The following is a 20,105-nucleotide window of genomic DNA, read 5'->3' as shown; positions in this document are numbered from 1 at the left end:
ATGGAGTTTTTACTATTTACTAAGCCTTTAGAAAAATTAAATAAAATGGAAATTTGAATTTTGGCCGTCATCGCAAATGCATAGAATAGTTACGACTACGACTTGCGAAACTCTAAACCTAGTTGTGGTGATGGACTGTTTGATCTATTGCATAAGAAAATAATGAGTAATTAGGGAATTATATTGATAAAACATTATCTTATTCATTATTATATATTAATGCACTCCATATGCTCTATTATACACTCAGGTCGTAATGGGTCAGGGGAGAGGTAGGTGAGGGGGCGGAGTACCAGCAATTGATTCGATGCGTTGACTACCTTTATTTTGAAAAAAAAATATTGGAACAAATCTGTCGTAATATTGTATCATAAGGTAAATTGTCACTAATCACCTCTCATGACGTAGATTACTCCGGATTCGAAGTTCTCAATGACATGAATATTGTATCTTACGATATAACCTCACTTCATAACCCATTCAGTAGTGGAGGCGGAGCATTTAGAGGTTACTCAAGGGAAGTGAATTCTGGGAGGAGCGTTTGGATAATTGAGGGAGCGAGGATCATTCACTGGGGTGATAGAGTCGCCCAACGTCCTCTTTATCTAATTAAGTCATTCTTCCAGGAGTAAAACCAGGCGCAAACGTAAGCTGACAAAAGTGATGAAATTTTAACATGAGAAAGATTTAGAAATTACCACATAATGTTCAAGGTGCCTCTTCAAATATATTTTCAAAACCTTTAAAATGCCTACCTCACATCCATAATTTCACCCATTCAGAAAAGAAATCTGAGCGTCAATTTGTCTCTATGGAGTTCCCGAAGTACTTCCAATTATTTTGAAATCGCTCAGAAATATTTCAAACCGTTCGTACACCATCCCCTCCCCACCTGCACGCAGCACTCGGATCACATGTTTGTGAAGAGCGCCAAAATTCATCCCCTTTCCTCTGATCTCACGTGGAACTCGCATCCTTTCTTACATCCTTTCTTAAACAACGGAGAACCTATTGCAGGGAAGAATAAAGGCTATTTCCCCAACCCCGTGCCTATTTCAAACATTCCCCAGGCTCACTTCTCGGCTCAACAACTTGGGCTCACCAATCGCCATTTCCCAAATGCGTAAATCTGGAAAGAAAACCCTCCTCGTGGGGCGAGGGTCATTTTTTGTTCCGTTTCCCTCGTTCGCCATGAGAGGGCGATCTTCTACGACACCCACGCCCCGCCGCCATTTTGCACCACTCTAGGCGAGGGCCTCTCTGCATCTCCCTCTTTTCCCCATCAAATTTCGCCAGTGCGTGGAGGTGGACCGTGACCCCTGTTCTCGCGCGAACCTACACACTCACACAACTCTTCACTCCTGGCTATTTTCAAGGGGTGCTTCTCCTCCAAATTCCATCACTCCATTGCGGCGTAAGAATATTCGCTCCCACCTCAATACCTCTTATTCTCAGCTTGAAGCGTCATTCACTCTGCATTTCCGAATGAAAACGACCGATTTCGGAGAGCTGCTGGATTTCCAAATGAGCCGTTCGGTGAGTGTCATCGCCATTGTTCGAGACAATAACAACAAAGGGTACCCGCGGTGCAATGGAAAGGAACCGTTCAGAACAGAAGTGAATCCTTTCAGCGATCACTCATTGAACTTCTAATCCATGACCGCACTGAGATAAATCAGTGCAGTCATTCGAATTCGGGCTCGCGCTTGGAAAAGCTGAATGAGAATGCCATCCCCCAGCAGCTCCCCTGGCTGGCGGATGGCTGAGGTTGCGTGGGAGGGTGGTGACAGCTTGCCCACTTCGCTCCCCTCCCAACATCACCCCTCGATTTCTCTGCCGTTTTTTTGAGGAGGGCAGCGGCGGTCGGTTGGCTGAATGAGGAAGAAAGAGAGGAGGGGGGAGCGAGAGCGCAGGGGTTTGAGCCGGAAAGGTAGAGAGAGCAGTGGCGAAAAAAGCGGGCCATTTCCCGCCCCCCACCCTCCCCCCCGCTTTCCCTCGTCATCGCCCTCACCCACCACCACCAACCCAAGACATTGTGCACCCCAGAGAGAGAGAGAGGGCGCGAGAGAGAGAGCGAGAGAGAGAGAGCGAGAGAGAGAGAGAGAGAGAGAGAGGAGAGAAGAGAGAGAGAGGAGAGAGAGAGAGAGAGAGAGAGAGAGAGAGAGAGAGAGAGAGAGAGAGAGAGAGAGAGAGAGAGAGGAGAGAGAGAGAGAGAGAGAGAGAGAGAGAGAGAGAGAGAGAGAGAGAGAGTGTGTGTGTGTGGGTGAGGGATGGAGGTGTGCTCCTCCGCTGCCAAACCCTTCTCAAGGTTTCGACGTACGTTTTTTTTTAAGCCCATTGGCAAGTAAATAATTCTTTCAGACGTCATGATACTTCAAGAAAAATAACGGAAGGGAGACGGAAGACAGGAATTGTGCCCTCGAATCCTTCTTTTATTCTGCCACGAAGGATGATTATTTTCGGACGTCATCTTTTTGTCCCGCAACATGCCAACCCTAACGTCATTTTTACAATCTTCCCAACATTTTGGAAATTTGACCATATCCTTCAATCTATCCGAAGAAAAAGTGAAATGAAAAAGGCTCACCCATCCGGGCGAGAGGATAAAGAGAGCTTCGGGAGGTTCAGAGGATAGGATGAAGCATTCGATTCCATCATTCTGGATCCACACAACGGTCTATCTTCTGTTCGCTAGAAACTTTATTACGAGCACATTTAGGCGCTCTTCAAATAATTTTTTTACTGGAATTAATTTTCACATACTTCTCTAACTATATAATTGTAATTAAAGCGCAAGCTACCACTATCATTAGGGGCATTGTGGAGTCGGTAATTGTTATTGTACAACACTAGGTTAGCATGAAACACCACAATCACACTCACATGCATCCCAAGAGAGCGTTATCACTTTGGTCTAATCAGGCTGGGACAGAGAGAAATTCCTTTCTCTTCGGAAGAGTTTCCCGCGCATCCAAGAGGGTGGGAATGAGGCGAGAGTTTCTCCAGCGAGTGAGTGCACTGTGTGGGGAAGGGTTGCGTTGCGAGCGAGGGGCGAAGGGGGGTGTTTTCGTTGCGAGGGACGGACAAGGTCGGCCGAGGGGGAAAAGGAAAGGGGGCGGGGGGGTGGCGGGGGAGGGGTTTTGGGGCGGAAAGAAGATTCGGGTGCACGGTGCGAGAAGAAGGGGGAGCAGTCTACATAGAAGAAGAAGAGGCACGCACACGCGGTGAGGTGGGGCGAGGGAAGAGAAAGTGGGCTGCGCTGAAACGGGGTCACAGGTTCCGTCCCTCCCTCCCCTCCAACCATTTCAACCTCCAGCTGAACACCACGCTCGCTCACACCCACCCATGCATATTACGTACTGAAAAGCACGCCGCTTCTCAGGCACGGTACAAGCAATCAATGAAATTATTGAACCAATGTTCCTTCAGATCTCTTCGGCTCTCAGCTATTGGGATTAGATGCGGTCGGCACTACATAGAAGCGAGGATTCCTTGCACGGTTGCACCAATAATCTACGCACTCATGCTCAAAAACATAAGAGATAGGTACTCCACCAAATGGGTTTAAGAAAGATATAAATATACAAAGTTAAAACTTCAACCTCAAACGAGACGGATTAACTGTTATGGTAAATGTCCTAAACGTCAAGGAAAATAGGAAGGGGGCATTTAAGGGCGCGGAAAACTGAGAAATAATCTCAACGCCTGTAATTTTTATAACACATTTCTTCTAATTATTTCACAAATCAAGTTTGATACATAATTATTGCAAAAATTCGTAAGAGATTTTTTTTTGTTTTTGCATCGATCCCAGTTTTTCCGCATAATTTATTATTATTTCAATGACAACATATCAACATGAAATCATGGAACATATACACCGCCACCGCCAATCACCCGTGGCACAATATCAATTTAAAAATAAATAAAGAAGACATAATCGTTTTACGATCCAGAAGAGGCATCTATGCAAGGTTGAGTCCCTCTGAATTCCCCAATAAAACAGAAGAAGGCGAAAAAATCCATGCAAACAGCTACTACGCCCGTAATAAACAATTTCATCATGCATATGTTTGGTCCCTGCTCGGCACGTGTTGAGCACACTTGGAGGCAACGTAAGGGGGGAGGAATGAGAGAGATTGAGATCCAACCAACTGACGCAGCAGCGCTGAATACTCTCTCTCTCCTGATATGAATGGAGCCAGAACGGGTGAATTGAGTTATATACTACTCAGTGGAGAATGGGCAGAATGGAGGGAGACCACCCAGCTGGAAGCCCGAATAGCCTTTTTCGGAGTTATGTACTTGTCTTCGGAATACGAAAACGGTCGAGTGACGCTGTCAAATCAATTGCAAACATTTAGTCCATTCGAGACTTCCACTTGAAGAGCAACCTCTGATCTTAAATCTTAGACCCAGACGAACAACGATTTGCATCACATCATGGGACTGCTGAGCTGCAGAGCAACATGCACCACAGGCAATGAGCCCTTCGCGTAGTGTCGGGCCCTGCGTGAATAGAGAAAACATACTAGGATACAGGGATGAAAATCATCGCGAGAAATTATAGAATCATTCGTCATGCGCCCACGCAAGTGTTCACTTTCAAAGATGCTTTTCAATTCATAAAGGCAGTGATGATTTTGTGAGGAATGAGGAGAGCCACTGCATTGACACCTCAACGCTCATTTATGCTGAAGAGAACACTCTCCCACATGAGGTGGTTCGAGAGATTCGTCGCAGTTATGTCCATCAACTCCCAGGCGAAAAGGGCGACTTCATTCTTTCCGAAGAAAAGGAGATAGAGAAGAGGAGTGCGCATTCACGCCTCGGAGGAGCGATTCGGCGGAATGAACACCCGACCGCTACTTCCCTCCCTCGCAGCTCAAATAATGAGGCTGATGCTGAAGAAACGGATGCAAAGCTAAGGATCTGCTGATCCGATAGTAATACTCAGCATTTGGAATATATTATATGACTACACTACGTACAAAAAATCTATGGTTGCCGCATCGAGGAGAATTGAAAATGACGACTACAAAATTATTCAGAGTTGGCGCACATAAAGTCGAATAAAAAGGAAAATAAGCAACGAAAGCAAATTAGTCATCACGAAAATAGGGTGATGAGAGAGAGAGAGAGATAATAAACAGGCAGATATAAAAGGAGAAACAATACGGCCCCGAATATGAAATGCGATGGCCGACGATTCGGGAGAAGTTGAACTCGAAGAAAAGAAGAGCTCGCGACCGCTCACTGAGGAGACGCCAAAGAGTAAAAAGGAAGGAGGGCAAGCAATTCATTCCATAGACCTTGAAGGCCGATTCCTTCCGCGGAGGACATCCGGAGAAAGCATTTTCACATCGGAGGAAACGCGGGGCTGCCACTGCGTCCCCAGGCGGCGAGCGAGGGAGCCTCCCTCTCTCGCCCTTTCTCCATTCCAACGGACAGATTTCTTATCAACGATCCAAGATGGAAAATACGCAAATTGCGATGGCGGGAAATGCATAAGAAACAATTATCTAAGTGCATTCTCTCACTACTACTAAGCACTATTCTACTGTGGTTGAAGCATGCATACGATAAAAAGTGATCTGATGGCATAGTTTGAGACAAAATGATTAGAAAAATTGTATTGACGGGGATAGATTACAGTTATAGGCGAGACTAAACCTAAATATCAATTCAATTAATTCAAATGTTTCTTGGAAATAATAAAATTATGAAATTCAACATTAGTAAAACAGGTTAACCCAACCAAAACTGCTATGAATGCCTAAAAATCCCTTTTCTTAAATATAGCAAAGGAAATTGCATACTCTATGGCAAAAGGGAATCGATCAAAAGAATAAAAAAAATGACATGCGTGGAACGCTGCGTGAATTTTGGAGGGCTCGGGAATGGGAATATGATGAAATGTAACCAAAATTGAGAAATTCAAAAAGATCTGGTGGATCAGCGAAACAAGAGTCCTTTGCGAAAGAGAGGGAGGGGGGAGGAAGGAAGAGGGCGCTTTGGAGCATTCGCGAGGGCGGAGCGGAAGAAACCTCGCAGCGTGTCACGGTGGTCTGTTGTCGGAATGGCGTTGAAAATCACGCACGGCACCCGCAGACTGATTGGGAACCCCGACACAGCACTCGCACGACCGGTCCTCAGATTCGATTGGGGACGCGGGGACTTTCTTTCTGCAGGGCGACACCGTATTTCTCACTCCGCAAACCGCATTTGGATAGTAAATTGCTCCGATGAATATCCACGACGAATCAGGTTCACCGTAAAAAATGGAAGTGAAGAATCTCAGGTGGGCGGGAAGGAACGTGGAAACGTCGAATCCTCAATTGTTAGCATATTTGAACATGAGAAGCGGGGTTCGACGAGTAATAGTTACCAAAAGATATGAGCTAGGTATGCTCCGAGAGACTAGACACCAAACAGCGATTGATAAGAATTCATCGTAAGGTGAGGAGAAGGGATGCGGAAATTGAGAGGAAAGAATTGAAAAATCGAGTCACCGTAGTTACAACTCTTGACAATATGCGTCGGTTACGTGGGTCATCCCGAAAATGCTTCATATCCGGATACCTTCGATTCATTATGGATTCATTCCAAATTCTAACATGAAAGAAGAGGTATTTTATCAAGATGTCGATGTCTTAAACGCGTTATAATGCCGCTTCCCAGTTCAAACGCACACATCATAAGGGACCTATGCCTTCCCTGCCCTCCGTGACCTCAATCCGAGGTATCCACAATGGCAGCAGCCACGACACGTTTCGCCAAGCACTTCCTCATCGGCCCCCTGCAGCCGGCGAGGCAGATAGAGCCTGCCTGAGAGGGAGCCGGCCACCCACGGATCACAGATCATCAGATCAGATATTATTCTCATTTGAAACAAGATCACGAATGGAATCGAGACTTTACTACCACTTCGGTAAAAAGAATACTGACGAGAAATTTGTAGAAAACTGTTACCGAACTAACTGAGACATAAAGTTGTTACCAATGTATCAATAAAAAACTCACAGCGATAGTTTGGAGCGAATAATTCGAAGCACACAATAAATGGTAACAGTTTCATAGAAGAAAAAGTCGAAATGTGTTGCAAAGAGAAAATCCTCGGTAGATGTTAACTACCACACGGCAGAAATAGGTCCTAATGATAAGAAGGTAATGATACACGCTTACTGCTAATATTAATACTCGATCTAGAAACGATGAGCGGAATCTGATGTCAGGGAAGAATGATTCAAGTAAATACCCAGGACGAAAACATACATATGAGAGACCTAAATCAATCCAAACATCCCTACGGGTGGTCTAGCAAGGAATCCCAAGGATTGTTTAATATAACTGAATGAATTTTTAGGTAAATTTATCTTTTAAAGAGTGAGAAATGAGCGAATAACAAACTTCTCCTTCGACCCCTGGGCAGAGCAGAGAGGATTTGATTTTCAACTCTGCATTCGTGAGGCAATTTAATAGTAACGCTCACTGAGGAAAAGAGCAGACATTTCAAATTTGCAGTCACCCCGAGTTATTGGCGCCATCCTGGAGAAGAAGACATTTCTCCAAGACTAGCACACACGTTTGAGTAAGTGAGATCAGGTCGAGGGAGAAAGAAATCGGATGAAGCTTAGAATATTGCCTTGAAAACACTCGTGGATGCAAAAACAATCCTCACAACCAGAAGCGTCACTCGCGTGAGAAGAAGACCTGATACAATTTCGGTATGACGTACAAATCAATATCTTCCGTTGAAAAACCTAGACCAAATTATGGTCTATTTTTCATCGCTGTTGAAAGAGCGTTTAGATAATATATAGGTACCGCCAAGACTGTACATAAATTCAAGCACGAAGGTTGAGGTAGCGCAAGCAAAAAGACAAAATGAGGTCGGGAATCCTTCCGTCGGGTCAATATTCCTTCAGACTTAAGGAATAGCGAAGAGGAAGAGCTATAAAACACGAAATCAAAAACTTCAGGCCGCTAAATCACGTGAGTACTCGGAGATACAAAATTTCCGAAAGCGAGCACTAGATATTGACGATAAAAGTGGGCGCTGCATGCCATCAAAGAGCAGCCATGAAGAAAATGTCACAACATCTCTAACTTCCGTTGTAAACGACGCACTCAGCGCTATGTTCGCACGGATAAAGAAGGAAAGAAAAAATCTATTTCACTATTTTGATTTTCATCGGTCACCAGCTATTATTCCGTATCATGTAAACATATTAACTTTCTTAGTCTGAAATATAACTCATTGATCAATCGAGCGAAACATAACGTGAAGTAAATGAATTATTTTAAATGCAGAAATTATTCACTTGCAATTTAAAATAAATTCATCACAACGAAAATCAGATCAGAGAGCGAAAAATGGATTAAATAGAAACAGCACTACACGTCTTTTGCAGTCTACGCAGGCCAAATCAGACACATAAACGACCTACTGGGAAATGGATTCTTTGAAAATCTAGAAGTTAGGAAAATGTCACTCTGAACAGAGGCAACTTCATAAAGCGATGAGAAAAAATGTAACAATATCAAGGAAAATATCTAGTCATATTTCGGACCCGCAAAGTTAAAAAAATAAGTACCTATCCACGAAATTAAAGGACTATTAGTTCGCAATAATGGATTTATACATATATACTCTGTGGAACACTAAGTACTCCAGCTACCACTTCTGATTGTGACTGAATGACGGAGCTTCCAGCAATGAGAAATGGGGAGAATTGAAAGAATTTGTGCGTCAATTCCTTACACAGGGTACTGTTCCGGGCGTACTTTTTCCCCACGGAGACGATCCGTAAAGAATCCGAAGAGGCGGAGAGGGTAGAGGAGTGAGGCGACTGCGCCCTACTTACGGGAACCAGGAGAGGCGAGGAAAAGGCCTGATGGGGCGGCGGAAGGAAAGGCCAAAGGACACAAAAGCGATCCCTTCCGGGGCAACAAGTGGCGAAGCGCAAGGGTCATCGGAGAGAATGCCAAAATTAATTCCAGTTTCAAATACATAGGCTTAATCATAACTCATCAAATTATAAATTTCCACGCGTTGTTTTGAAGGGGCCAATCTGCGAGAATATCCATTTTGATGTCATGATGAGCATCGCCACCGCACTCCCCCTTCACCACTTCCTCTGCCCAAACAGCCCACGGCAAGACGCGGAATGGGAATGCCCACACACATGGGGCAGCCACTGACTCGACCACACTCAATCGCTGCTCGCGGTCGCCGAGACGTCTATCGTCGGGAGGGGAGGGGGTATTGAGGGATTGAGGGGGTCACGCACCCATCGCAATTCTGCTGGGGTAAAAGCATCCACGGTTCGACGCCAACCTGAGCGAAACAAGACAAACCTATTAAGAGTCCAAAACGGACAACCAATAGAACTAAAATACCGAACAATTGTCCCAAGTCTATCGACAATTGAGATCACATTTAAATATCATGAATAAAACCGAATTTCTCACTCATTCACATCATATTGCATTTTCCAAAGATATGTGGAAGACCGCCGCCGCGTGCATCACGAGTGTATCATCGACGTCCCTCTAATTACTTGAAGTGCATACATAGGGTATGCCGTAGAGAAAATCGTTGATTGCGTTACAAGATTGTACCATTCTTGGTGATTCCCAAGTGGAAAAAACTAAGAGAATAGGTTCTACTAAATAATTTCTGAGATAACAATACAAGCCGACAGAATTTCAAGCAAATAAATTTCTTTGCAAAATTTACTTACTACCATATTCAAGCATTAGGCTTCTCATTAAAATTGACGTAATAGAGAAGCAAAGTAAAAATGAGGAATTTGAGGGAGAAAAATGTTCTTGAAACGATAGTAGATGATTCATAGCCATGGCGAATAGTTTCAGAGTAGAGGAGGGCATTTCTACAAGTTCTATTATTTACACGTCACAATCGCTCTCGCGGTGGGATGAAATATTAAACGCGGCGAGGGAGGGAGGGATTGGGGGGGGGGTTGGGGGGCGGGCAAGGGCTGCCTCTCTCTGGCTGGCGGATGTTGAGGAGTCGCGGGAGAAAGGGAAAGGATAACAGGCAGATCGGGGGCGATGGATCGGGGAGGGGGGGGGGGGGCAGCGGTGTGTGCGTGGCGGCGCGGGCGATGAGGGGGAGGGAAGTTTGGCGGGTGGTACGCGAAAATTATTGATTCATCGGTCGACTGTCTGCCGTTTCCCTTTCCTCCGCCTCGCTCACCCCCCCCCCCCCCTTCCCTCCCTACCACCCCCTCCCCATCCCCACCTCACACACACTCGGCCCACCCCCTTCACTCCGTCTAAGTATGGTCTAAACGCACGCCACCACCATACTGCAATCTTCAATGTACAACGCTCCCGCTAAGCACACTTTGACAAGTAGTGACACCCGCCATGCCACACGTGAGTATTTGAGCTAATTCATTGTCGCACCATTTATCTTTCTGCAAAGGTCAGATAAAAAATAGGAAGGACAATAATAAAGATTAAATTCTGGTTTAGGAGAAATGACGTTGGATCGGAGTATTTTGCTATTTTACCTAGGACTTTATAGACGATCAAATAGAAAGGTGCTCCGACCGTTCTCTTCTCAAAGCGCCACCGAAAATTGCTGAACGGAGTGGATTTGCATTCACGAGCACATGCAAAATGAAGAAATAGACGGCTACGAAAAGCCAACACATGCTTCATCAGAAATATTTAAATGAGCTTTCAGTTAATAAAAAAAATAATTTCATTAATCTCTCAAAAATACAAATCCTTGCCGTTAACAGCACCCACCAGTAATTCTTCTTTATTACATATTCATAGACGGTGGATCAAAATGAATTTTACGATAATAATGACGATATTGAAATTAGCCAAAGAAAACTATTTTTCATCAGGTTTCTTCCTACTAAATGGAGTTAAGTAACCGAATTGGTTTGGTGAAAAGGAAAATTAAAATGCCCTAATAAAAGTGATACGATGGCCATTACTTTTTGGCTAACTCTTTGAGAGAGTACCAGATGCGAAGGGAAAGTAGATTAAAAATATCAGGCGACGAATTACCACTTGAACTTCAAAATCAAATGACCCGCCCGAGAAGCGGAAACTAAAATGAAGAAAAGGCAGCGGAATATTTCGCCCGGAAAAAACAGGGAATGGCAGAGGCTGGGCAGTGGCGCACAAGTGACTGGGAAGTGGCGCACAAGTGGCTGGGCAGTGGCGGACAAGCGGCTGGGCAGTGGCGCACAAGTGACTGGGCAGTGGCACAAGCGAGGAGGAGCGTGGACACTCGAGGGCGACGCGGAAGAGCGAAAATAAGTACATGGAAGAAAACGTTGTGGAAGCATCCCTGTGGTACAGATAACTATTAATGGAATGTAGGAGGAGATAAATTACTCGTAAATTAATTAACGATTTTGTCTTTACTTTGTGAAATCAAGGAATCGTAAAAGACAACTCTCTTGTCACGCACCATACCGGCACTTAAAGACCAAAGTGTCAACACTGTTATGCGGTATTGGATAACTTAATAATGAATAGTGTCGAAACCATGGTAGGAAATTAAGTGTCAAGGTGGAGCGCACCACTGAATTTTCTTCTCCAAGTTAGATAATTCGTTAAAAAAGTATATCATGTTTTTTTTCTACGATGCAAGGCATTTTTAAGTGACAAACAGAAGGATAGAGAGATTGTAGGGTTATTGGGTTAAATCATAGAAGAAGAATTTTATTTTGCGAAGGATGAAATGATTAAAAAAGCAGGAAAGGATGGCGAGGGAGAATGATGTTCGCACGGCAGAAAAGGCGATCACAGGAGGGGCACGAAAAATGGGATTGGGATGCCATGCACTCACTAAAAGACAAGGGACAAACGAGTCCGTAAGAGAGAGAAAAAAAGAAACAAGCCGAAGGAGGGAATCGGGGATGGAGGATAAAAGGGAGGATAAAGGAAAAGAAGGGAGGAAGTGAAGGGGGTGAGGGGAAGGGCAAAGGGTTGGCGGGCGGCGGTGAAAGTGGAGTAGGCTAAAAATAGCGGAGAGAGGGTTGGATCCGGGCCACAGGGTCTGGCGGAGACCCTAGCGTGGGGGAGGCGAGGGCACGCGGTGAAGTAAGAGTGGAAGAAAGACGAAGAGCGGCCGAGAGGAGAGAGGGATGGTGGCACACACGAGGGTCACGGGGTGGGCAGGCTCAACCCCTGCGGGCGGGCGACGACGATTTCCGGCGCCCACCACGCCTACGATTGAGGCCACCTCTATCGATTGCCCCGTTTCGCATGGGGTGCGAGGGAGGGAGAGGGGATGATGCTCGCGATTCACCCGGTTGCAATCGAAGGGAATGGTGACGAGGCATGCGGAAATAATGGGGAGACAAAGAAGAAGACGAAGTAACCATCATCGATGATCTTGGAAACAAGTGGCTTTCAAAGCCGATGCTAATAGTGACCCTCTCCGGCGACATACCTTACCTGCTATATCCAACCGATGAACGCCACAAAGAAGCCGACGACGCTAGGAATTAGATCCCACCAGAAGAGATCTGTTCAAAACTCACAGATCCACTAAATAAATAAGATATTGGCAAACATAATTTTTATTGAAATTTAAGGGCTCCGTCAATACAATGAAATGAAACTGCTGATAATTTTAGATAGATTGCATGTGACAGAGAGGAAAAATATATTTAGTCGAAGGAAACCTAACATGAGACAATGTCAACAGCCTAGGGAAGAATAACTATGAAACTGGAAGAATATCGCATGTAAGCTTAAAAAAATTAATACCTATCGTTTAGCAAAAATTGAGTGAAAAAGGTGCAAGCCAAGTGATATGTTTTAGCAGAAGACTCTCCCATAAGGAAACGCATCTTATCGAGAAAAGAAAGCAGAGAATTGAAGGTAATAACATAGAAGAGGCAATGGGATTAAAGAGTGTACAAAGGAAATTCTATCAGTGAAGATGAGGAAAACATTGTGTGGGGGTGCGGTTCCAGCCCTGTCTAAGAAAAGCGTACGCAATGGAGAAAATAGAAGCGGGAATAGCCGGAAATATGGATGAGCCAAAGAATTCAAAAGGGAGCGGGAGGGGAGCAGTCGATAGGGGTATGAGAATATATGAGGGGAGCGGTTTTTCATGATTTAAGAAAAAAGAGATCATGTATAAGTAAGTCAGAGTGATACTTGAAAAGTTTCTTAGGCAGGAGAGAAACGCTTCGAATTGCATCTGAAAGAGGACATTACTCCTATTTGGAAGGTTGCGATCGGACTACCAGCAAAATAACGGTGGAGTAGAGATGAATGCATGCGCCGCCAGGAGGCAATTGAGGCGGCAACTGACAAGGGTGGACCTTCTGCTGCTGTTAGAGGGCGTTTTTAAAAACTGCTCTGAGAAGGGTTGCAGGGCTTTCTGCCTTTTCCCGGCGTGCTATTGTGCGGCGGAGAGAGAACGTGTCCCCCAGTGTAAGAGAAAGAGCCCAAGGTAATGACTGTGCAGCAGTAAAACAGATTGGTTTCGCCAACACACGGTCCCTTTGTGACACCGGACGATGGGATGGGTGCCCTGGGCGAGGAGGGAGCTTCCAAGTGAGGGTGACGAGTGCGCGTACGACAAGTACCGCTTGTTTTTTGAGGTAAAAACTCGCAGAATTCAAACGAAACAGTTAGGGCAGGTCGGATGGGGGGAGGGACAGTTATTCCATGCCCAGCTGAGGCACAACTCGGGATTCCGCTCAGAGGAGGGAAGCGCCATTTAGTCGGCAAGTCTTAAAGAAGTTACAATCGCGAAAAGGGACACGGCGGAAGACAACGAAAGCGGCAGAGAAGAGGAAATGCAGACAATGAAGTCGGGATGCAGAGCAATAAAAGTTAAGAACCGTTTTCCAGTTTTTTTTCACTATCTCCCCCGGAAGTTCTAAGGAGTTGGCGGAAGTATCAAGAATGTGCAAGGAAGGCAATTTTTCGTGTTCCTATCCAGGGGAGAGAGGAAATCAAGGACTCCGCGAAACATAGCAGCATAATACTGTAGAGATATTACAGCTGTTCATTTTGTTCGGTTAGTGCACTTACTTGAATTGTCAACTTTTCGATTAAAGATACTACTTACGAAGGTATAACAATCGCAAAATAAGACGATTGGATGATGATAGCGCGGTGATATGCTGCGACATGAATGGAAGCAAAACTAAATCGCAGAATTTTTGTCAAAATAAATTCTACAAACAAAGCCAACGAATGAGGAAGAATAACGTCTCATTTGCTAGCGCTTTTGGACAATATATATGTGGGAACAAAAAATTTCAACATATACCATTAAAACGGTGAAGGTGAAATGGAATGTCGAGCGGTAACATTTTCCACGAATAAGAATGTAACATAAAATAAGGGGTTGACAAAATCTTGGTTTCATCATTTTCAGCCACTACGATGATAAGGTCATAAGATAAAAGGGGCATCAAATACAGATAAAAAAGGCTAGTGAAGTATGCCGTCCAGCGTCGACGAGGAATAGATCCCACATTCACCTCTTAGAGTCTAGGAATGCCAAAAGAGTGGAAAGGGATATTATTCATTGGCGGGAGGAAAATGAGAGGGAGTGGGGTGGGGTGAAGTCAGTGTGAGAAGAAGCGATAAGCCAGAAATATGAGGGCGATTTCCAGCGCAGTCGGGCACGCAAAGGCAAGGGTCTCCAAGGTCACAGTTACGCTGGAAAGGAGTCGCAGGGGGACGGAGAAGCCATGCGTGATTGTCCGAATGGAAATCAAGTACGCTCTCGCGCTATATTAAGTGAGATAATGATGCGGCCCGGTCGAACTGACGGCTTACACGAACGCCTGCGGAGCTGGGAGAGGTTAATTCTCAGGGATCGATAGCCTTTGAACGAAGACGAAAGGGGCTGTGAGGAGGAGAGGAACACCACGCTGAAGAGGAACTGATGGATTTGGAAAGCGGCATGACGTGGAGCCTCGTTTGCGATCATAATTCTTCGAAATTAATCCATGCTAATTAAGGACACGAAATAAACGACTGAGGGATAACAAGAAAAAAGGCTAAATGCACCCTAAAGAGTACATACAATCCTTCCTTAATATGTAAACCATTGGAAGGAATGCGAAACATATTGTCATTCGCGAAAAGTCAACCGTAAATAACAAGCCGAAACGAGAAAAATGAAGCAATCCATATTTAGGTAGCGATGAAAAAATACCATACAAGAAATGAGAAGTTGTAACAGGAGAAGAGTTTCGTTATCTTCTCGTTCGGCGTCCCGCAGAGAGAGAGGCAACAGCAGACAAAACTTCCGGTTTCGGGGCGGGCACGCTGCATCAATCCCACAAGTCCCAAAGCAATCATGCATGTCCGTGATAATTTTATGGTTTAGAAGGTCATAGAAAGGAACTGCAAACTAATCATGAAGTACGCTGGAAATATCTGGAACAGTATATTTCGACGTCAAGACGTAAAAAATGAGATTACTCTTCCGCCGTGCATGGCAGCCATACTCGAGATTTTATAAGCCACCCTGATACATATTTATCAAACGGCGTGGAAAGGTCTATTCGCAAGCAAACGACTCTCACCCATTCCCACTCGACGACCTGGAGTGTCCTTCCAACACGAGAAAAAAATCTCAGTGCCACTCCCACGCTCGACCAAGAAAACGGATTTCAATGAAAGCACTTCTCCACTTTTCCTCTCGACGACCGCGGAGCGACGAAAAGTAACGGAAATGGATTTTTAGCTCCACGCCCCGCCCCCTTGGGGGGTGGGCGAGGGGGGGGGGGCGGAGGGGAGTTGGTATTGTCATTTCACCGACGTCTCCCCCTTTTTCACTTGCGCCCCTCCCCCCCACGCTCTCCTCCCAACCACATCCAGCAGAGATCGGCTGGACCAGCGGCGCCAGCGCCAACTAGCGGCGATCGTCATTAACCTTCCAGATTCCGCGGAAGCGGATAGGGCATAAGTAGACATTCGATTAGGAGACAAGATATAGAGGCAAGGGTGAAAGGATATAATAGGGAGAAGAAAAGACAACAGATGGCCTAGGCGCGGAAACAACAAAAAACAATCGAAAACATGAATTAAGTAGATAACATACAAGCGATGGGAATGAGCATAAGCTTTCTTCACAATGAACGAAACCGAACAGAATTACCATTTCTTCGAGGCTAACAAAACAGGTATGATTTTAAAGCGGTAGTCTCCTGGCCGATAATTAGAAAACATAATCACACATTAATTCATCTTGCATTTCAGATTACATTGTTACAAAAATAAGAGTCTTTGGAAATGATCATAGTAATTTCAATAAATAATTTACAAAAATACATTTTTTTCATTTAGAAATGCATGTCTTCGAAGAATCGACTTCAGCCAGCGTATAAATTTCTAATTATCAAGTCCACGATAAATGGACCGAAGTCCTCCCTTAACTATCTCCAGTCGGGCATGGGACAAGCGAGGGACATTAATGCTTGGAAACGGTCCCTGGCAATTATCAATTCATTTTCCTAAAAGATAATAGACAACGATGCAGCGTGATTCCCGAAAAATCAACATGTAATTCATGTGCACCAGGGCCGCTAATCAGAAGCGAGGGGACTGGAACGCCACCGCGGGCAGGATTTGCATTTTTAACTCTACGCTCGAAAGAGTACCGAGAATTTTCAGAAGGAATTACGTAAGTTAACTACCAAGCGCAGGCTAGCGATCTGAATCCGATTGGCAAAACAGGCTGTATATATCAATTAATAACTTTCTGGTAACTACAGAGTAAAATAACGATTTAAGTTGAAATAAAAATTGAGTACATTGGTTATAAAAGTGGTTAAATCATTTTATTGTATGCGTTTCAACGAGATAGCGTGACTTCACTTTGAGGCAATCTGTAGAACAGCCATCCAGATGTGTGATACTTTGTGATAATTGCCATTGATAAAAGCTCTTACTAGGCACTACTACGTTGGAACGTGACTTGAGTCTATGAAAGATTAAAGGAAGAAGAAAGTACAATACGTATATAGAAAATGAACAGATGCGTACCGCCATACAATTAATCAATTCCGGTGTATTTGGAATTACACCCGAAGCAGTGATCTTCACGATTCAGTTGTTGAAACTTGGTATACATATGTGATTGTCTGCTGGACATTTTATGCCGATATTTATCATTCTTATGTAACAGCAATACTAGCGGCATTCATCACTGATTTGACCTAAAGAAAAGCAAAATTTCTTTACTGACTGCTAAGTCAACGTCGTAATCTCAAAAAAGCATTGTATACGTTAGAATACGTTGAACGTTAGCAAAACGTTGCAATGGCTGATGGAATCGACACCGGAAATCTAAAGCCATTTGAAGTGAGGTCACATTGGAATAAAATATAATGCGTCCAAGCATTGGAATTTGGTATTACTTCGATTTGTTCGATTTTTGAAACGAAACTGATGTGAAAAACTCAAGTGGTTTGCAAGTAAATGACTCGATCGCAAAATATGTTCCTGTCTCGGCAGTGTAGGTGGGATGAGCATGTGGTTTCCTCGAGGAGTAATCTACTCACAGTATCTCTTCATGAGGGACTTCTTGTACGCCTTGCAGCTCTTGCCGCCGGGCACGCCCAGGGCGTCCAGCTCGGAGTCCGTGGTTTGACCCCCGCTCAGGCTGCTCCTCTCCTCCGCGTCCTCTTCGTCCTCCTCCTCCTCCTCTTCCTCCTCCACGTCGCCCATGCGAGCTTCCTCGTCGTCGGTGGCGTCGGCGCGCCGTCGGCGGCCCTTCCACGGCGGCAGGGCCGCGTTCAGGGGCGGCGAGGACGAGGAGAAGGAGGAGGAGGACTCGGTGGGAATGCGGCGCTTCTTCTTGGTGCGTCGCCGCCGCTGCTCCGAGCTCAGGCTCAGGTCCAGCGGCACACAGTTCTCAGGCATCATCTCGATCATGGTGCACTCGCTATAGTCACTGCACAAGGCTCACACAAGGCTCTATTCCTCCGCTTCGAAGAAAAATCCGACAAAAGTGTCACTCACTCGAGCACGCCCGCTGCCACTCGCCAATCGCACTCGCTCACGGGTGCCATGGTCTCCATAAAAGCCATAGAAGGTTAGGAAAGGAGCGATTTCATTTTATAGGGGGGGGCGAGCGTCCATCCCCGATTGAGTCAGGCACGAGATAAGGTCCTTCGGAACACCATTACCTACCCCAACGCCGTCCTCTCTCTCTCTCCCACAGACTATGAAATATATTTATTTCGCCGGGATGGCAGTGGAGGGGGGAGGGGGGCACGAGCTAATGCCATTCACGTGCACGCACGGACATCGGTTCCCAGAGGGAGCACTCACGAGGATCGGATCTGCACTATCTTCAGGGATTCTCAGTCCGCGAATGGTTCCTTTTTCGACGCCTCTCCGTCCGCTTCCGTCTGGACAGGGTTTGTCCGGGGTGGGCACGGGTGAGTAAAACTGCGGGTTCGACTCCACGAGAGCGGGGAAGGAGGGCTGATCGGGAGGTGTGAAGCGAGGGACCGCTTTCGCCAGGACTGGCCAAGTCTCTCGTTTTGGCAAATGTTTTTGCGGCGCCTCCCACCTGTTTACTCGAGGGAAGCGGATGGCTGGTGCGGCAGCGGGCGGGAGAAGGCGCGGCGTGACCGCTCGTGCGACTCACTTTATTTATTAATGTCGAGGGAAGCGGCAAATAGTGAACCGCTTCCTTTCTCCGGTGTCTCCGCAACAGACGACGGTGGAATAGATGAGTGGAGAAGTATCGACTCCGGCACCACGGGGCGCGGTACACGTGTTGTCACTGCCGCAGAAACATTTTGCACATTACAGGTTGCTGCGATTTTAGGGAGTACCACGGGAAAGGGTCAAAAGATCACAGACAAAGCATCGATTATCCCAATTGTTGTGCAGCTATTCTTCAAGAGGATGTATGCCGCAATAAGACAGGAAGGCAACAAAAATCACAAATCATTCACATAAAAACTTTTTGAAGACTCAGGCGGTTAAAATCCAAGCGATTACTGGTCGTTTTCCGTCGCACTGATCTCGGCCAAGTAACGAGAGATTTTTCGGGCAAGGGTTAAAATGCCAATCCTTCACGTCAATCACTCCTTGCCAGAAAAACAAACGAAATGGAAAAACCGGCGCCTCACAGATGGCATAAATAATCAAATAATAACATGACAGCCAAAAAAAAAGGTCCCAAAAATCAAGCAGTCGCTCGAATTTTTTTCTTTTCCTTAAGTCTTCTTTGTTAAAAATGTCACGGAATGTCAATGAGAATATCGACAAAACACCAAGTTTCGAACTCACAACACCTTCCGCTGACACAAGAGATTTGGTCGCCGTGAAAAATAAATAACTGCTTGCTGGCACACGCAAAAAGAATTCACTGTCAACACGGAGCACCTTCGGCAGCTGTTGTCACTATCATGGGTGATTGACAACTGGATCGCAAATGATATCGCTGGCGCGCGGTGTTCGCGGAGGACGCTGGCGCTGCGACTGGGAAAACAGTGGCGGCATTGGCTCGCTCCTCACTCGTACGTATAGCCTCTCCGCTGTGCTCCCAAGCGCCGACTGCCCGCACAGCCTAACCCACTGACTCACATCGCTTTCCCCCTCCGAGCTCACTTCGGCCGTCTCCGCCTCTGCTCGGCTCCTCGGCGATCGAGGCAAGCGCGCCACGCTCAAATGTGCAAGAGCGAGTCGCGAATCCGGATGGCACGAAAAGGGGCCCCGCGGAAAAGGAATGCGGAGTATTCGAGGGCGAGGAGATTTTGAAAGCAGTGGAGAGACAACGCATTCTGGGCAGACGTTCCGCAAACAGCCTGAGCAACACAATGGGACCTCCTAAAGCGAAACTCACTCGTGGACGCAGCAATTAATTTCGAAGTGGATAGACTGCACATCTCGATAAATACATGAGAATAGCTTGTACGCAAGTTCACGCTACATCTGAATCCGACCTGGATTTCGGCAAAGCATATTTATCCCGGGGTGATGATGAATTATGAAAGCAATGCCAAAACCTCGTTCAAATTCAAAGAAAGAATGGACAGGCATCCAAGTCATTTTCATTCGTATATCATGAAACAGTTCCGCAGAATAACGTCAATAGACATCTCTTTGAC

General features: G+C 45.6%; 1 protein-coding gene across 1 annotated transcript in view; it reads right to left on the bottom strand.

Moving 5' to 3' along the window:
• Positions 1-19,539, bottom strand: part of LOC124155125 (ecdysone-induced protein 74EF-like) — a 124,436-nt gene extending 104,897 nt beyond the window's left edge. Inside the window, exon 1 of the mRNA XM_046528858.1 lies at positions 17,541-19,539. Within this exon, the coding sequence (XP_046384814.1) occupies positions 17,541-17,913 (373 nt within the window). The 5' untranslated portion in view covers positions 17,914-19,539. The remainder of the gene's footprint in view (positions 1-17,540) is intronic.
• Between the last annotated feature and the right edge of the window lie 566 nt (positions 19,540-20,105).

Source organism: Ischnura elegans, chromosome 1 (assembly GCF_921293095.1).
Source record: "Ischnura elegans chromosome 1, ioIscEleg1.1, whole genome shotgun sequence".
NCBI classification, from domain to species: Eukaryota; Metazoa; Arthropoda; class Insecta; order Odonata; family Coenagrionidae; genus Ischnura; species Ischnura elegans.
Note: the sequence above shows the minus strand (reverse complement) of the source record. Positions and strands in the feature narration are given on the sequence as shown.